This window comes from Pimephales promelas, chromosome 25 (assembly GCF_988280905.1).
Source record: "Pimephales promelas chromosome 25, fPimPro1.hap1.1, whole genome shotgun sequence".
Lineage (NCBI taxonomy): Eukaryota > Metazoa > Chordata > Actinopteri > Cypriniformes > Leuciscidae > Pimephales > Pimephales promelas.
Genome location: NC_142793.1, coordinates 2,608,850 through 2,627,909, shown reverse-complemented (window position 1 = coordinate 2,627,909; position 19,060 = coordinate 2,608,850). Strand labels below are relative to the sequence as shown.

Below are 19,060 nucleotides of genomic sequence, written 5' to 3'. Positions count from 1 at the left end.
GCTCGCGGTCGAGTGCAGAATGAATGGGAGTCAATGGGGTTTCACCCCCAGAAATCCACTTTTCTCAGGATGTAATTTTTTGTCGAGTAATTTTAAAGTTGCATTCAAAAGGGAGGGCTAAGATAATACACTCAGCTGAAAATTGCATTTTTAAGTTCACTTTATCTATTTTAAAAATCTGTTCAAAAATGTGATGACGTCACACAATAGCAGAATGCTAGCGTGTTCCGGCCCACAATGGCCTAACCTGTAAGACATCGAAAGGACATAAGTACTCGATCATTCGACTTTTGGCCTATAATCTATATTGAACTTGCGGAATCAACAATGAAATCTATTTTGATTTAACGACAAGCAGGTGAAAGAGACGCATTTAGCCGTTTAGCCCCATAGACTCCCATTCATTCTGCACTCGCCTGCGATCACCTCCAGTGGAATTCTAATGGAACTGCAACCAAGATGATACACAATAGGGCTAATAGGAAGTGCCGAGGCTCTCCGTTAGACGGTTAGACCAGCCTTTCTCAAACTTTTTTCAGTCAGGGCACCTTTCAAAAGTGCATAAAATCTCAAGGCACCCCAGTGTAAAATATAATTTAAAAACACTGCATAACCCAAATTTAAATGCAAATGTCTTGTTTAGTTAGACAGAACAGTAATGAACAGAGCATAATATGAACTGTAAATAACAACAATAACAAAAACTTTATAGCACCTTTAAAAACACAGGTTTGGAAAGTAATTCACAAAATAATTAATCAGAGACACAAATGCTATAAAACCGTAAGAGGTGGACCGCCCAATACAAGAACCCAATAACAAATCCAGACCAGAAGAAATCAAATGAAGTGCAGGATGCAGATAAAATAAAATAAAAATCCCCGGCTCTTGTGGGGATTTTCTTTTCAAAAAACGATCCATAATGCTGTAACTAAAGTGGCCTAAATTCACGTTTATTTTTACGTTTCTGTCAGTCTGAGGTGTTGCTATAACGCGTTGCTATGGATTGCGTCAAGTTGTGTGTGTCTTGCTTCGGTCTTGTGAGACGGATTTTTTATGATTAATTTTATATATTTATCTAAAATGAATTTACAATTTTATTAATATGTTCATATGTTTAAAAAGAAGAATGTAAATTCAAATATATTTATATATGAAATGTCAGCTGTTTTTTTTTCTGGGGGTTTTTTTTTCAAATTTTTTTTAGCCTACGTAATTTTTTGGCGGCACCCCTGACACAGCTAGGGGGCACCCCAGTGTGCCGCGGCACCCACTTTGAGAAAGGCTGGGTTAGACGGCTCTGCTGGTACTGCATTAAAAAAGACCCCGTCCCCAAGTCGACTTTTACCGCCTGTTTAAAAATAAATCATTTTGATTTACAATTGGATATACAACACTAAAAAGAATGATAACATCCAAAACTTATTTAATCAATAAAATGACTCGTTTCTCCCAAAAAGTTTTTTTTTTGTGTTAAGTAAGAGATCAGTAATGTTCCTCAGGCGTCGCACAGAGGCGGCCCGTTGGGTCCTGCTGGCGGAGATGTCATTGAGCGCAGGCAGCAGTTACTCAACTCTCTGTTATGGAGAATGAAGCTCGTTTGAGTCGAGAGTGACCGGGGTCTGTGTCGAGAGTTACCGGGACCTGAGACTGGAGTGACCGGGGTCTGTGACCGTGTTCTGGCCCGATGGCAGCGCTGTTCTCCCCGGCGGCCGCTGCTTCTGTGCGCTGCGGGATCAGAGCTCTCCTGCGCGGCGTCAACCGTCGAGGAGCCGCGGGACTCACTGGAGCTCAGCCGCCGGTCAGACACACACACACACACACACGTGTTTGTTTCATCACACTAATGTATAAGATCAAGTATGTGTGTGATATGATCATCTGCAGTTTGTTTAGTCTTGTTACAGTGTCTAACCTATATACTTGTCTGTCATTACTGTTATACACATGGATGATTTGGCATATATTTGGTCTTATGATGTAACAAATGACCGTGTCATGGTGACATAACTCCTAGACGTGTTTCTGTAATTTCTGATTAAAATCCTCCTCATAATTCCTTCCTTTCTCAGTTTTTATCCCTGAACACACGTGTTTATGTTTCATCACACTCAGTGTGTGTGTGTGTTGAGATGTGATCATTGCTGTTTGTTTGGTCTTGTTACATAATCTGACCTGTTTGTATTTGTCTGTTTGTACACAGTAGTCAACATTTGAAGAGGATCAAAAAAGTTAATCAGAGTTATCCTAAGACAAGAACGAGTATTCTTCAAAATCCATGTATAACTTTGATGAAAGGTTTTGATCCACTTCAAATGTTGACTACTGTAGATATATAGTATGTTTGATATATATATATGTTTGGTCTTTGTGATGTAACAAATAACCGTGTCAAGATGGCATAACTTGTGTTTAAGTAGTTTTTGACTTGTTTTCTCAGTGTTTATCCCTGAAGCTCCTGAAAGCGGTGGCATCCACAAGGAGTCCCTGCCGGATCCCGATCTCCTCTTACTCCACGGAGGCTCCTAAAGGTGAGATTACACCAGATGAGTGATGGAATGATGTTCACCGGAGTCTTCTTCACTCACAGCCTCTTCATCCTCAGATGGGAAAGCCGGCAGACCAGGAGGAGGAGGAGGAAGGAAAGGAGGGAAGAAGGACTGGAAGAGTCGATTAATGCAGGTAACCCCTCATCAACCGCTCTGCTCATGCTTTACCCCCAAAACAAATATGTTTTCAATAGAAAGTATTATGCCTATTTTTACCTCATTAAAATGTTTTCCTCATTATTTTCATGGCATTTAAACCAATCATCTTTTTTTTTCTGGAACATTTCAAATCCACATGTCAAAACGGTTTATATAAACTATAACGTATCATAAACTGTACATTTGACATGTATACATTACATTATATACAAATACATTTCATTTTCTAATGCTGTAAACAATACTGGAATCCTTCCACTTGTCTTCAGGACATATTTATTATTATATTAGTACAAATTATCTATCTATATATTTATTAGGGCTCTGCAAAGAGTAATTGCGAAAAATCGCATCCAAAATAAAAGTTTGTGTTTACATAATGTGTGTGCTGTATATAATTATTTTGTATATATAAATACATATGCATGCATATATATATTTAAGAATTATTTGCACTTAAATGCTGTATATAAATAAATACATAATCTATATTATATATAAATATTAATATTTTATTTGCATGTGTGTATTTATATATATACAAAATAATTATACACAGCACACACGCGTATATAATGTAAACACAAACTTTTATTTTGGATGCTATATAGATGGTATATATAAGCGGTAATAGTAAATATGCTCCTCTCTGGTGTGTGTTTTATAGCTAACTAACGAACTGTGAACATGAGAACTTTCCTGAGGTAAACGTTCATGAAGATATTTATACATTTGTGTTATAGCTGTATGATTATTAATGATTCATGTTTTTGTCACACTATGGTAACAGGAATGAGATTTTTCGAACTCTAAAAATATCCTTTGGTTTCTTGATGCAAATTATTATTTTATTATTAAATAAATGGGTCATATTTAGCAGTTTAATATACACATTATATAGAGAAATTATAATATACATTTAAAAAGTATGTAATGCCTAATTGAAAGTTTACATTGCAGTATACATTTTTGTACTGAATTAATTCATGCGAGTTTATAAAAATGTCAAGGTGTTTTTTAGGAAATAATTTTAGGACTTCTTTTTAGCATTCTCTTCAGGAAATTGAGAGGGGGAAATTTTGAGGAGGTGTGTGTGTGTGTGTCCTGTTTCAGGGAGACGTGCCGTGGGACGATATGGACTTCCTCTATGCCCTGGTGTTGGCGGGTGGAGTCGTGTCGCTCCTGCTGATCCTCTACTTCAGAGACCCGGGCCGAGAGATCACCTGGAAGGATTTTGTGCATCGCTACCTGGACCGAGGGCTGGTGAGGGGCTTTCAGAGCACTGCCAGGAGTTTGTGTGTGTGTGTGTGTGTGTGTTTTAGTTCACGTTTACACCACAGCGATATGCTTTGAGTTTTCCGTGCACAGACACTGTCGAAACGATCCCCAGTCACACGGATCCGTGAAAACCACTGAAAGCGCTGTATTCTCCTGCCAGGCCACTAGATGGCGATGAAACACTACAGATGGATTACTATATGATTTAGTACTATTGATTACTATAGATTAATATCGTATGCAAAACACTGTTGTCCTGTAAACGAGCGGCCAAAATGCATAAAAAGGAAATGCATTTGATAATGGTATCATGTGAACAGTCTTGTGACCAGAAAGTGTTTTCTGTGTTTTTTGTTGTTGATTCCGGCTTGTAATTTTTATTTAGTTTTTTTTTTGTTTATTTTGTTTTTGTTGTTATTTTGTTTGTTGTAATCTTTGTATTTTTTGTTATTTGTCTAAGGACTACGGATGTAAATTAGCCCTGTGGCTATAATCCGGCATGTTTACGTCTGTTTTGTTGTCTCAATTCAGAAGTTCATTAATGTGCATTGTCCCTATCAAATAAATTAATAAATAAATAAACAGGCGCTAAATCTGATGACCACGTGTTAAAGGTCACACACACCCTGATGAAGGCTAATGAAGGCTTGTCTCCTGTTTATAAAATCCAAGGCATTAAAGACTAAGGTTGAAAGGTCAGGGGTCACGCTCGTCTGAAACAGGCTCTTCTGTGCGCAGGTGGAGCGTTTAGAGGTGGTGAACAAGCAGTTCGTGCGGGTGATCCTGGTCCCCGGGGTCGACGCCTCTGAATCTGTGAGTTATGATGGTTCTCTGTACAGTAGTGTGTGTGTGTGTGTGTGTGTGTCACTGATCTGGAGTGTTTTCCCGCAGAGCTACGTGTGGTTCAACATCGGCAGCGTGGACACGTTCGAGAGGAACCTGGAAGCGGCGCACTACGAGCTGGGTCTGGAGCCGTCACAGAGAGCAGCGGTTATATACACCTCAGAGAGCGACGGGTGAGTGTGTGTGTGTGTGTGTCGGTCTGGAGCCGGAGTGATGATATTACTGCGCCGAGTCCCTAGATATGCTCCCAAGCACTTGCTGTGGTATTCTGCCATACAATATAGTTATCCACTTTACACGCTTAAAGCGCAACGTTTTATTGTGTGTCACCGTCCGAGGTCGAGTTGCACTGCTCGAGTAACTGTATTTAAATAGGGAAAACGTGGAGGTGTTTGGTCGCTTCTCTGCTTGGCCCATATTGAATGAACTGGGCTAGTTAAATGCGATCAAAGTGTCTCGCGCGCCAGAGTGATTTACCGTACGCACGAGACAAGAGAGGTGTGCATCAACTCGTCTTAGTTAAAGGGTTAGTTCACCCAAAAATGAAAATTAAGTCATTAATTACTCACCCCCATGCTGTACCAACCCCGTAAGACCTTCGTTCATCTTCGGAACACAAATAAAGATATTTTTGATTGAATCTGAGAGCTGGATCACTCTTCCATTGGCTTCCTAAGGGACTGGCTCTTGACGGCCCAGAAAGTCATTAAAGAAAAGGTTTAAATATTCCATGTGCCTACAGCGGCTCAATTATACGTTTATCAAGCGACGAGACTACTTTTTGTGCGAAAAAAACATAAATAACGACTTTATTCGACTATTCCATTACTTCCTTATGGGCGCATGCGCGAGAACTGAGACAAGGACGTTCTCATTCGTCTACTTCTTGTTACCGGCTGCTCACCGCTTAGGAGTTTTACCGCCCCCTACCGTATAAGATGATGATCCATATATAAGGCGCTCCGGATTATAAGGAACACTGTCGTTTTTTGAGAAGATTAAAGGCTTTTAAGTGCACCTTATAGTGCGGAAAATACGCTAATTGAAAAGCGTATGTACAGCGCGCATCTTCCTCTGCTTGTAAACAGAAAGTTTTGCACTTCCAGCTATATCAGCACATCATCTTATACGGTAGGGGGCGGTAAAACTCCTAAGCGGTGAGCAGCTGGTAACAAGAAGTAGTCGAAGGAGAAGAACGTCCTCGTCTCAGTTCTCGCGCATGCGCCCATAAGGAAGTAATGGAATAGTGGAATAAAGTCGTTATTTATGTTTTTTTTCGCACAAAAAGTAGTCTCGTCCCTTGATAAACTTATAATTGAGCCGCTGTAGGCACATGGAATATTTAAACCTTTTCTTTAATGACTTTATGGGCCGTCAAGAGCCAGTCCCTTAGGCAGTCTATCTAGGACTGATCCAGCTCTCAGATTCAATCAAAAATATCTTTATTTGTGTTCCGAAGATGAACGAAGGTCTTACGGGGTTGGAACAGCATGGGGGTGAGTAATTAATGACTTAATTTTCATTTTTGGGTGAACTAACCCTTTAAGGGAGTAACATAGTTTAATATGAAAAAAAAAACCGGTGGAGTATCCCTTTAAAGGGGTCATGAACTGGCTTTTTAAATTGTATTATATTGCTGTCTGAGGTCAACTTATGACGTTCGCTTGGTTTTTGCATTCAAAAACATCAAAATGAATATGTAATAGGCTATTTTCTACCCTAGTTTTGAGACCAGCTCTGAAACGCTGGGTTTTTATGGGCGTCTCGCACTGAAGACTTGGAAATAAACGCCCACTGCTGTGAGTGGAGAACAGGTTGGCATATTATAATGAGTTTCGACTCACCCGTCGATGTTTTGAAAACGTCCAATGTTAACCAGAACGATTCGCCCATACATGTTCGACCCAGAGTCCGTGTGTTGCACAATTCCTGTCAGATCCAATATAGACGGCACAGCACCGTTCTTTACTCTTAATCGCTCTGCAAATCCAGTCTTGTTTACAAAACAATCCTAGCGAACAGATGACGATGTTTTACCCTCATCAGCTGGAAAGTCATTAAAAATAAAGTTTATCCATTCAGTCCTACTGGAGTCCAGAGGAAGCTTATGCAGCGACTGTCTTCCACAACCAGGCACTGCACAATATTCTGTATTGCTCGGCTCGATCCGGTTTGTCATCACGAGGTAGGAATCTATGTTATTTAGCTATGCGTGTAATGCGCGAATCGGTGGGCGGGGCTAAACCGGCAGTTTTATCCTAGGGGTTTTATCCTCTTTGACGTCATAGTTCCCCGCTTTTAAAAACGAGTCGTTTGCTGAGCCTGGTGTCAATAAAAGCTTTTATTGGACTAACAAGGACATTTTCAGTTCTGAAACTTACAGGATATTCATATAATATGATGATGACCTCTTAGATGTCAAAAGCTCAAGGAAATTTCGATTTGATTAAGGACATTTTTATTTTTCGGGATTCTTTCGTAACATTGATAATGTCTTTACTGTCATTTCTGATCAGTTCAAAACCACAAACAACTCTTACTGATCCGAAACCTTTGAGCACCATTTATAAATGTTTTAATTGCTTTTAATTATAATAATAAAACATAAAAACGAACCAACATATCTGAAATGAATGTTCAGGCGTTCAGCAGATATGAATGACCGTACAGTAGCTATATTATGTGCTTATATTAATAGTAATATTCCTTCTTTCTGCAGGTCTTTCCTGATGAGTTTCATCCCCACGCTGCTGCTGATTGGCTTCCTGCTGTTCACTCTGCGGCGTGGGCCAATGGGAGGAGGGATGGGCGGGGGAAGGGGCGGGCCCTTCAGCATGAGCGAGTCCACCGCCAAGATGATGAAGGACAACATAGACATCAAGTTCAAGGACGTGGCGGGCTGTGAAGAGGCCAAGGTGGAGATCATGGAGTTCGTCAACTTCCTGAAGAACCCGCAGCAGTACCAGGACCTGGGAGCCAAGATCCCCAAGGTATGGTCCGGTTATTGATCCTCCTGTGTGATTTTTGATCCACCTTTGTGATTATTGATCCTCCTGTGTGATTATTGATCCACCTGTGTGATTATTGATCCTCCTGTGTGATTTTTGATCCACCTTTGTGATTATTGATCCTCCTGTGTGATTATTGATCCTCCTGTGTGATTATTGATCCTCCTGTGTGATTATTGATCCACCTGTGTGATTATTGATCCTCCTGTGTGATTTTTGATCCACCTTTGTGATTATTGATCCTCCTGTGTGATTATTGATCCACCTGTGTGATTATTGATCCACCTGTGTGATTATTGATCCTCCTGTGTGATTATTGATCCTCCTGTGTGATTATTGATCCTCCTGTGTGATTATTGATCCTCCTGTCTGTCTCTTCAGGGTGCTGTGCTGTCCGGTCCTCCAGGAACGGGTAAAACGCTGCTGGCTAAAGCCACCGCCGGAGAAGCGAACGTTCCCTTCATTACGGTCAATGGCTCAGAGTTTCTCGAGATGTTCGTCGGCGTCGGTCCAGCCAGAGTAAGTCTGGACTACCGGGTTTCAAATAGAAATAGAGGCCACTAATCATATCGGCTGATTGAAGCCATTATTTTCACTATCGGCCGATTATTGAAAACGGCCGATGATCATAGACGATTGTGTTCGGTCAATCTAAAGTGTGCCGAAATACATGTCCGACGGCAACTTTAGGGCAAGTTAACGTAATAATAAAAGCATTAACAGTTAAACAGAGACCTCTAGGAAGGCTTTATTTTGACCCTATGAATCATCCGTAGTTCAAGCCTTGGTTTGTAAAACAATTTGTGAACTATCACTTAATGTTGAATTTACCTCAGGAAACATATCCAGTGTTCACAGTGTGTTATTTAGCTATACAAACATTAGAGATTAGCTTATTTACTTTTAATTATATATATATATATATATATATGTTTGAATAAATTTGCCTTTTAAATTTACCTTTTAATACTTTTAAAATTTGAAGTATTAATGAAAACTTGATGTGTATAAACATTTCAACTTTTATTTTAGTGTAAATATAATATCTGGAAATAAAGAGCAGTTTAATTTTAACCTCTAATATTAAAGTTTACCAAACGAGAGGGTTCCCTGTATAGTTTGCTGCATTATTTGTAATGCAAATTTGTTAGATTTTTTTTTCCCCTAAGAACAATCTAGCTATCGATATCGTTATGGGCATCGGCCGATGTCATTCTGCACAATCGGTGGAGAAATGTAATATCGGTGCATCTCTAGTGTCAGATCTTTGTAATTTCCAGTTTCGTTCACTGATTGTAGTGTGTGTTTCTGTGTAGGTCCGAGACATGTTTGTGATGGCGAGGAAGAACGCCCCGTGCATCCTCTTCATCGACGAGATCGACGCGGTGGGCCGGAAGAGGGGTGGCGGGAACTTCGGCGGGCAGAGCGAGCAGGAGAACACACTCAATCAGCTGCTGGTGGAGATGGACGGTGCGCGCCACCAACACACTCAAAGTTTGATTTGTATAAATTCAATTGAGATTATTTATTTAATCTGAAAAATGCCAAATCAGCTGTGTATCTTGCTTGATTTTACAGGTTTCAACACAAGTACGAATGTAGTAGTTCTGGCCGGCACGAACCGGCCGGATGTGCTGGACCCGGCGCTGATGCGGCCCGGCAGGTTCGACAGGCAGATTTACTTGGGTAAGAGCTTTCCCTTTGCATCTCTTCAGGGCCTTACTATATAAAAGTATAATACTTGGCAGTCGACTGATTTTGGGGGGGGGTTTCTGTTGAACTGTTAGCCTTATGTCGACTGATATATCATCACGGCCGGTTTTAGTTTTCTGTTTAAGTGTTTGAAGTGTTGGCTTTTATTTTCACAGCACCTGAACTTTTAATATTGACATCGCAGAGAAAGCTTCATTATTTTACAGTCTTTGTTTAAAGCCCCACTGAAATGCCTTGGATCGCGCAGCTTTGTTTGATGCGTTGATGTAATTTCCACTGAAAAAGGAAGCTAAGGCGATGCTTATTGATTGGCTCCTCCCCCTTTTTCAAATAGCCAATACCGTTTAGTTTCCCTCACAGACTGAGTCGTACTTGACAGCACCATGGAAGCGAATCCGAGCGCTGATGGTACACTGGATTCAATAGTAGAAGTGAATGAACATTAGCCGTTTCGTTCTTAATCGTCATATAGCTGGAAAATGGAATAAAACTCGAGCGCTTGAGTTACAGAACACGCACCTATTCATTATAAGAGCTAAAAAACGTACATTTCGATTTCAGGGGGCCTTTAACAGTTCTGTCATAAGTCATTAGAGCTGTTAAAGTAAACAGCACAGGAAATAGTATTATAAAATTAGCTATAACCATTGACGTTCAAACCGTCTGCCTTCAGCAAACGCATATGTAATTTAAACAAGTCTTTGAATATCTAATAGATGAAACTCAGACTTCAGCCAATCAAGCTGTTGGATGCTTTGATGTGCATTTTTTAGCATGCATAAAAACACATGTACAAATTTGACCTCTTTTCTCAGAATTGCATGTTATAAAGTCAGAATTGCGCGATATAAACTATTCTGAGGGGTCTTTTTTCTTAGAATTGGCCTGATAACTCGCAATTGCGACTTTAAATCTCACAGTTCTGAGAATTTTAGATTTTGGAGATATGAAATTATGAACTCGCAGTTGTGTTATAAAGTCAGAATTGTGAGATGAGACTTTATTTCACAATTGAGTTTGCATTTCTGTATTTTTTTCTCCTCAGAATTGCAACTATTTCTCACAATTCTGACTTCATATCTTACAATTGTGAGATAAAAAGTCTATTTTTTATCTCTAAAATATATATATATATATATATATATATATATATATTATCCAGTGGCAGAAACAAGCTTCTATAGAGAAATCTAGTGGTAGAAATACTTCTATAGAAATCTATTGGTCGACCACTAATGAAGCTCTTGTGCAGTGGCCTGAGAACCAGGGATGCACTGGTATGAAAATTGTCCCATAATTCTTTATATTTGAAAGCCAATAATCGATTTATTGGCCGATTTTTATATAATTGAGTGTCTGTTACAAAACAAACGTTTCAACATTAAATTAAGCACACAATTATAGGGTTCTCATTATATTTTATGCGGCTTATATGACTGGTGCTGCACATGTTGCACTGAACTGTATTTGCCTTTTTATCCATCATATTTCAAGCAGCTCAAACCCATCATGTTGAACAGAGCAAATCTGAAGTGTCTCGGCGAAAGGAAATATTACATTATTTACCGAATTTTCTTTTCATAACGATAACATTATAAATGAACATGTATCGGCGATACCGATATGGTGGCTGATATATCGTTCATCCCAGCTTAGAACGAATATGTCGGACTGAAGAGCGTCTAATGTTTGTGATCTGTCATCCTTCAGGACCTCCTGATATTAAGGGTCGGGCATCCATCTTCAGAGTTCACCTGCGGCCGCTCAAACTGGACCCCGGTGTGGACCGGGACGCCATCGCCAGGAAGATGGCCGCCGCCACGCCTGGCTTCACCGGTGAGCGACGCATGCTCATTTTCCTAATGAGAAGAGTGAATGTGCAAGACAAACCTGGAAAATTATACATTGTATGATAATTACATATTTGAAATTCGTGTTTGGGAGTATGCTGATGTAGTTGAGATGATAATTAAGAAATCATAAGTGTTGCCATAATATTGCTATTTAAGGACGGAGTATTTTCTCTCCTCCAGGTGCTGATATTGCAAATGTCTGTAATGAAGCCGCTCTCATTGCTGCCAGATACCTGAATGAGTTCATCGGTGTTAAGCATTTTGAGCAGGCCATCGACAGAGTCATCGGAGGTGAGCTCAGACGTGCAGAACGTCTTACAAACACTACTAACACACACGCTTGTGATCTACATGTTTAGATCTGTAGTCAATTTAACAGCTCTGGATGTAACAAACATCAGGAGTAATTGAGTTATTGGTAGGGCCTGCCTCTCTAACTGCTCTTGGTCGTCTAATGTCTTGGAGATATCTGTGAGGTCCGCAGTGACCAGTGGTGTACCTCAGGGTTCAGTCCTGGGTCCCATCGGTTTCTAATCTACATCCTTCAGATAATGTAAAGTAGGGATATGACCTTACTTGGTTAATTCTATCCTCTTTAGTGGAGCTGAAGCTTTGCGTATGTGATTTCTTGAGCTGACTTATGCAGCTTTAAAGTCCCCCTGTGGTGAAAATCAAGCTTTTAATGTAGTTTATATGTCTATGCGGTGTTTTAGGAGTGTTTTCTCCTTAAAACTGCCATGAACCACAGACAGTCTCAAAAACACGGTTTGAAATCGCTGGTGTTTCTGAGGTCTAGGGGTGCAACAGATCGCAGTTGTTTATACGTGATTTATATGGTCCAGCTGCCCCACGGTTCGCTCGCCAGGACTAACTGCCAGATTTAACCAGCATAGAGTGAAAGTTTATCATTTGGATGTTTTGTCTTGCCAATTTACACATTCAAACAATTTAAAACGTGAAAAAAGAGTCGAAAATCAGGCACAAGTTATGTGCTCGAACACCGAATTGATTCTTCTTTCGCGTTTCCTTACCCTTGAATGGACATGTAAACACAAAACGAAGTCTAAATACCCGTCTCTGCAAGTATTCTCTCGGTTTTGTCATGAGTGAACAGTGAATAGTTGAGAGGGAAACCGGATGTTTGTCAGTTTTTTCGGTCTTAAAGTGACACCAGCCTAATATTCCCGCTGTCGCCTGTCATTAATGTTAATAAAACATCAAAATACAGCTTTAACAAAGATAAAACTATATTTAATTTCCACAGTTAAAAAAGAGTGGTATTTTACATTTAGGCTGAATTATTAATTTCTGTACCTGAATAATACTGTTAGAAATTTGTTATTTAGTATTCATCTCTACTTGTAATTTGTGTATTTGTTCTTATTTTATTACTGACTGTTCACTTGTTTTTAATAGTGTTTGACCTTCATCAGTTAGGCTACTAGTTTTTGATGTAGTATCGAAGAATTTCAAGTGAGTAATAAATGAAAAGCAAAAAATTTAAACAATCCAAACTGAATTTTGTGATCCATTGCACAACTTCTGACGTCACAAACCACCTTGTAACCAATCAGATCAATGTGCGATCGTCAACCAGTGGATCTCTGAGCTGAGTGAGTTAGTGGAGGCGGGGCTCATTTGCATATCCATAGAACCGCGTATGCTAAATGAGGCAAGAGTGTCGAGTTACACTAATTTTTATTATTTTATTTTTTTTCAAAGTCATTATGGTGATTTAAAGATGAGTTTTAAGTGATGAAGGTGCACTATCCTAAGGTTCGAATCAAATACATTTTTAGTCACTGACGTTTTGTGCTCCTCTTTTAGGGCTGGAGAAGAAGACTCAGGTATTACAACCCACTGAGAAAAAGACTGTAGCCTATCATGAAGCAGGCCATGCCGTCGTGGGCTGGTTCCTCCAACATGCTGACCCACTGCTCAAGGTCAGGGCCCGAAATGTAGGATTATAGCTTATATTGAGTCATTCGTCTGTAAATTGTTTTATGGAAATGTTTGTGTTCCAGGTTTCCATAATTCCTCGAGGTAAAGGCCTGGGCTATGCACAATACCTTCCGAAAGAGCAGTTCTTGTACACCCGCGAGCAGCTCTTCGATAGGATGTGTATGATGCTGGGCGGGCGAGTGGCCGAGCAGGTGTTTTTCGGGAGGATCACGACTGGGGCTCAAGACGACCTTAAGAAGGTCACGCAGTCAGCGTACGCTCAGGTGCAGAGATTGGGCTTGCTTTTTGTTTTACACAATTTCCATTTAGCAGAAGCTTTTATCCAAAGCAATGTACAATACGCTTACAGGAACACTCCATTTTGAGTACAGCTGCAACTCCTGCCAGCATAGTCAACGAATCTAGGGCCCTATAATTTCCGCGATCACGGAATCGCGGACGTAATCGCGGAATTGGCCAATTAATGCGGAATCTAGTGTTAACACCGGAATCTCGCAGAATTTTACATATTTGGAATGAAATTCGGTTTTTGTGTGGGAGAAGAACGTATGTCTGGGGAAAATGCAGAGAGACGGGGAAGCAAATCTGTACGCGCGAGAGACAGAAGCTGCGTCCCAACGTGCATACTATGCCCGAAATAGTATTGACAGTTACTAATGTCGCATACTATTTAGGATGGATAGTATGCACATTACGACGCAGCTAGAGTGTGACTTTTATTTTAACTTATATAAACTAATATAATTTATTTTTACAGGACAGTTTAAAGCTCATAACCATATATTTTGTTGTTACTTGAAGTACTTGGAGTGCAGTGTTATGTTGCATCATGCAGTATTTGTCATGTTAATAGTAAATGCCTATTTTATTTGTGTACATTTTAATCATTAACATTAAAAGCAACATTAAAAGCTCTTTTTACAACTAAAATAACAGTAAAGGGTAAAAAAAAAAACTGAATTCCCAAAAATTAAAACGGAAAAAAACGGAATTTGGGAAAAAAATAAAACGGATTTTATAGGGCCCTACTAATCACTTTAACACAAAACAACACATTGGTGATCGCTCATTAGGGTTGGGTATTGTTTGAATTTTAACGATTCTTCTTATCGATTCTTAATTTTGATTCAAATTGGGTAAAAAAAAAAAACTAAAAAAAACTTGGATATCATTCACATTTAGTTTTCTTGGAAAACATTTCATTGTTGCTGAATATCATGAACAAAAATCAGCAGGCCAAAGAAAACCCTTACGCAAGTAACGTTTGCCTGTGGTTTAAAAATACCATAGTGAAAACAACTAGCCCAACTTATAGAAATTGCAAGCATTATTAAAGACATGTTAACACTCAGTAATTTAAAAAGAACCAATAAAAAATTAGCAATCGCAACAAATAGATAGAACTGAACAAAGATACGTTTGTTATAAACAGTGTTTTAAGATTTAAGGCATTTTAAATTCAATAAACGCCCCTTGCTTCATTACCAAGGGATTTACAAGGGAAGTGAAATGCAAATGCCAATAAAATTCACAAATCCCTTAATTTAAGAATTGATTAGAGGAATCGAAATTTGTATTTAATAACACATTTTTGATTGACGCTATCTTTATTTGACAGTTTTCTTCCCCTGCTTTTCTCGTAGATTGTGCAGTTTGGCATGAGTGAGAGAGTGGGTCAGGTGTCCTTTGACCTTCCCCGGCAAGGAGAGATGGTCCTGGAGAAGCCCTACAGCGAGGCTACGGCAGAGCTCATTGATGAGGAGGTCAGAAATCTGGTGGACCGGGCCTTTCAGAGAACACTGGAGCTCGTCACTGAGAAACGAGAGCAGGTGGAGATGGTGAGAGCATCTGGCATCGTGGATTTACAGCTTTAAATGGAGGGATGCATAACTAGTGGCCATTACAAACACTAGTGAGCTGTGGAGTGCCTCAGGGTTCAGTCCTGGGTCCCTTTATTTTTCTCATCTACTTGCTTTTTCCTTTAAATAATGCAGCACAGCTGTATAATCTTCAGCTTAGCTCTACCACAAAGCAGAGATTTTAGTTCATACTAAGAGATTTGAGTGAAGTTAAAGGGATAGTTCACTTTGAAATTAATTTTTGGTATGTTTTATCTTACCTCAAGGGCATCCACGATGTAGGTGTCTTTGTTTCCACAGTATTTTCAATTTTGACATTTTTCAGTCAAACCGTAGTTGTCTATCAATCATACACTGGAGACTAAGGGGGTCTACCAAAAAGCATGCACAGAGAAGTCCAAATTAAACATGATTTAATGACTCGTAAATGTAAGTACACATTGATGGCCTAAGACACGAAACGAGCGGTTTGTGTGAGAAAACGAACAGTATTTATAGCGTTTTTACCTCGTGAAATCCAAGTGATCTGAATCAGTTGTTCAATGTCCAACTGAACCGAACTGAATCAGTTCAATGTTACGCCGGAAGTGATCGCTTGCGTGTGACGTCACTCAATATTTACACGGAGATTTCGGAAGTTTTACCTTTTACTAAACATATTTAGATATACCGAAATCGTCTTCCATTGCGGTTTCCCGTATATCTAAATATGTTTAGTGAAAGGTAAAACTTCAGAAATCTCTGTATAAACAAAGAGTGACGTCGGTGCGCAAGCGATCACTTCCAGACCGAAGCGCCCGTGCCGTCAGATCATTTTGTCATGGCTATGATTTCACGAGGTAAAAACGATATAAATACTGTTCGTTTTCTCACACAAACCGCTCGTTTCGTGTCTTAGGCCATCAGTGTGTACTTACATTTACGAGTCATTAAATCATGTTTAATTTGGACTTCTCTGTGCATGCTTTTTGGTAGACCCCCTTAGCCTCCAGTGTATGACTGATAGACAACAACGGTTTGACTGAAAAATGTCAAAATTGAAAATACTGTGGAAACAAAGACACCTACATCTTGGATGCCCTTGAGGTAAGATAAAACATACCAAAAATTAATTTCAAAGTGAACTATCCCTTTAAGCTTTCAAAGTCGCCTGCTCAGCCACATTTTATGGCTTGTTTGCTTGATGCAAGCATGCGTTTGTTTTTGCGAATAGGTTGGAAAGCGTTTGCTGGAAAAAGAAGTTCTCGACAAAGCCGACATGGTGGAGTTGCTGGGACCCAGGCCGTTCGAGGAGAAGTCCACATATGAGGATTTTGTGGAGGGCACTGGCAGCTTCGAGGAAGACACGAGTCTTCCGGTTGGGTTGAAGGACTGGAACCAGGAGAGAGGAGAGATCCAGGAGGAGCCTCCAGCTTCACGGGAAAAACAGGCTGCTTGAATGAACGCCGCCCGCCTCCGAGACTGCCTTACTGTGGGAAAGGAGAGGCTTCTGGGCTGAAGAAAGGATTTGTGAATTTTGTTGGTATTTGCATTTCACTTCCCTTGTTAATTCTAAGCAGGGGACGTTTATTGAGTTTGAAATGCCTTAATGCAAAGATTATGTCGCCATAAACTATGCTGGATAAACTTTAACCACCGGACACCACAAACTCTTTGTCCTTTTAGTTATTTCTTTTATCCTTTGATTTCTGCCATTATATCATAAACTGAATTTTATCCTTTTAGCTGCTCGTCCTCTTAATAGAAGTGGAAGAAACTACTGTATATTTGTACAATTTTCATTTGTGTGTTCCAAGAAAAAAATGTTTTGAAAAAGAAATTTAAATTAAATGAGTCCTTTCATATATTTTACAATGTTTTTTTTTTTCTCAACACTTACAATGTTAGTCAAGGTTTCTTATTTTTTCTCATGACCGATTTCCACCTTTTTTTCTTACCCTTTATTTAGGTCATTTATGCAGCTTGAATTCACCACTTCATCAGGGTTGTATTTACAGCATCTAATCTACAGAAAGATAATTTCCTTTTTTCAGTGCTTAAAAGTGTTTTGTTGCATTGTATTTCTAGGCCTTAGACTGACATCAGCAGAAGTAGGGCAACGCTAGATGATTTATCACATTCTGTTCATCAGGGACACTCCCGTTTTAGATGGGTGAGATTTAGCCAAGAAACATCCAGAATCCGTGCTATCTATGATGTTGTGAGCTACAAATCCTTACTATTATTTGTAGGGATGCACGATATATCGGCCAGCATATCGGTATCGGCTGATATATGTTCATTTTTAATGTTATCGTTATGGCCTGGTAAGAAAATGAGGCCGATATATTAAAGCTGATAAATAATGTATTATTCCCTTCAGCTGAGACACTTGTTGAGCACTGTTTATGTTTTTAAATTTCTTGAAATATGATTGAATTCTCAAAAAATGAAAATACGGTTCGGTACAACATGTGCAGCGCAAATCTGTCATATCGGCTATACAACACTATAATGAGGACATCATTATAATTGTGCGCTTGGGACATGGATTTTAATTTTGAGACTTTTGTTTTTGTAATCAGGCTCTCAAAATTAGATAAAAAATTTGGATTTAAGTTTATCGGCCGATATATCGGTTACCGGCTTTCAAATATAAAGAGTTATCGGTATCGGCCAAAATTTTCATATCGGTGCATCCCTAATTATTTGTGGTTGTTAAAGTATGAAAGAGAATAAAAGCCCTGTGTAGGTTTGTAGATCTTCTTTATGACAGGCTTGTGCTCAGGCTAAAGCACCGTCCTTTAGACCGAATGATGAACCCACGTCTGTTCAAGTAAATTGTACCACACTGCCTCCATTTAAAGCTAATGGGCAGGTTGTTGTGTCACAGGACTTGCTTTGTACAGTGATAGATACAGTAAAGTATGTCGGGCAAAGAAAGGGAGGAAAAACAGCCTGATCATTGACATTTTTCACATTTATTCCCGTTATAGTTGTACCCTCCTTGATTTTACTGTTAATGATTCTGGTAGTTAATAGATTTCTTCTCCGATGCGACCCTGTGTATAGATCATGCTTGACATCATTGAACCCTGTAATAACCCTGGTAACACATACAGTACAGATTTATTTGCACAACAAACATTTATTCTTTAGGATCTGTATTTGAAACTCCCCACCCGATAGCTTTATTCTCTTTGAGGATTATATGTGCATCAGGTATATTAAGACACAAGTTCTTGCTGTGCACCGGTGATCACACAATTTAGGCGTTTGATGATGTCTTTTATGTTAAATTGTTAATAAATGACATTTAATGTTACAGAGCCGTTAAAAAACATATTGCTGAAAGATTATTCACCCTTACATCCAGTCAAATGCAACTTTTGCAATGGCTTTACTCAATAAATTAGGCCAGAAACATAATCTACGCAAGTATTCTTGTGTGGTTCTCTTGTACATGATGTGCGTTCCTGTTACTGTGGCAGTGGCAAACCTCAGTACTCAAGGGGGAGATGAGTTCGGATGAGGTCTTTCTTCTGACCTATTCATCTTGAATTAGTTGTTTGTTTGGGAAGATTTTGATCCAGCAGCAGGGTTGGGAAACACGGCCATTTTGTATGCCTCTCTTATCTTGTTATGAGAGAGTAGCATGGACTGAGCCATGTTCACTGCTCCCTGTTGGGCATAGCATAAAACACTGGACACTTGGTTTATGCTAAGCCCACCACACACCAATGTTAAGGATACTACATTATTATGCTGCAATATGAGCTGCGTTCTGACAAATTTTGAAACGAATGATCCATCGAGCTGACGTAGCTTGAAGTGTCAGTTCGTGTACTTGCGTAGGG

The 19,060-nt window shown here is 39.5% G+C and overlaps 1 protein-coding gene across 1 annotated transcript; it reads left to right on the top strand.

Moving 5' to 3' along the window:
• Positions 1-1,536: 1,536 nt before the first annotated feature.
• On the top strand, positions 1,537-17,070 carry afg3l1 (AFG3-like AAA ATPase 1). Its single transcript, XM_039656767.2, has 16 exons — positions 1,537-1,801; positions 2,441-2,531; positions 2,606-2,682; positions 3,822-3,971; positions 4,725-4,799; positions 4,878-5,002; positions 7,549-7,819; positions 8,219-8,356; positions 9,154-9,307; positions 9,416-9,523; positions 11,261-11,386; positions 11,584-11,694; positions 13,231-13,346; positions 13,428-13,628; positions 15,009-15,203; positions 16,438-17,070. Exons 1-16 carry the CDS (start codon positions 1,688-1,690, stop codon positions 16,660-16,662), a joined length of 2,277 nt encoding a protein of 758 aa, XP_039512701.2. The 5' UTR covers positions 1,537-1,687; the 3' UTR covers positions 16,663-17,070.
• Positions 17,071-19,060: the final 1,990 nt, after the last annotated feature.

Excerpts from the sequence above, each read along its gene's own strand:
- afg3l1 (XM_039656767.2), top strand. The coding sequence starts at position 1,688 with ATGGCAGCGCTGTTCTCCCCGGCGGCCGCTGCTTCTGTGCGCTGCGGG. Across the intron at positions 1,802-2,440 it reads TCACTGGAGCTCAGCCGCCG|TGTTTATCCCTGAAGCTCCT; the intron begins GTCAGACACACA and ends TTGTTTTCTCAG. Across the intron at positions 7,820-8,218 it reads TGGGAGCCAAGATCCCCAAG|GGTGCTGTGCTGTCCGGTCC; the intron begins GTATGGTCCGGT and ends CTGTCTCTTCAG.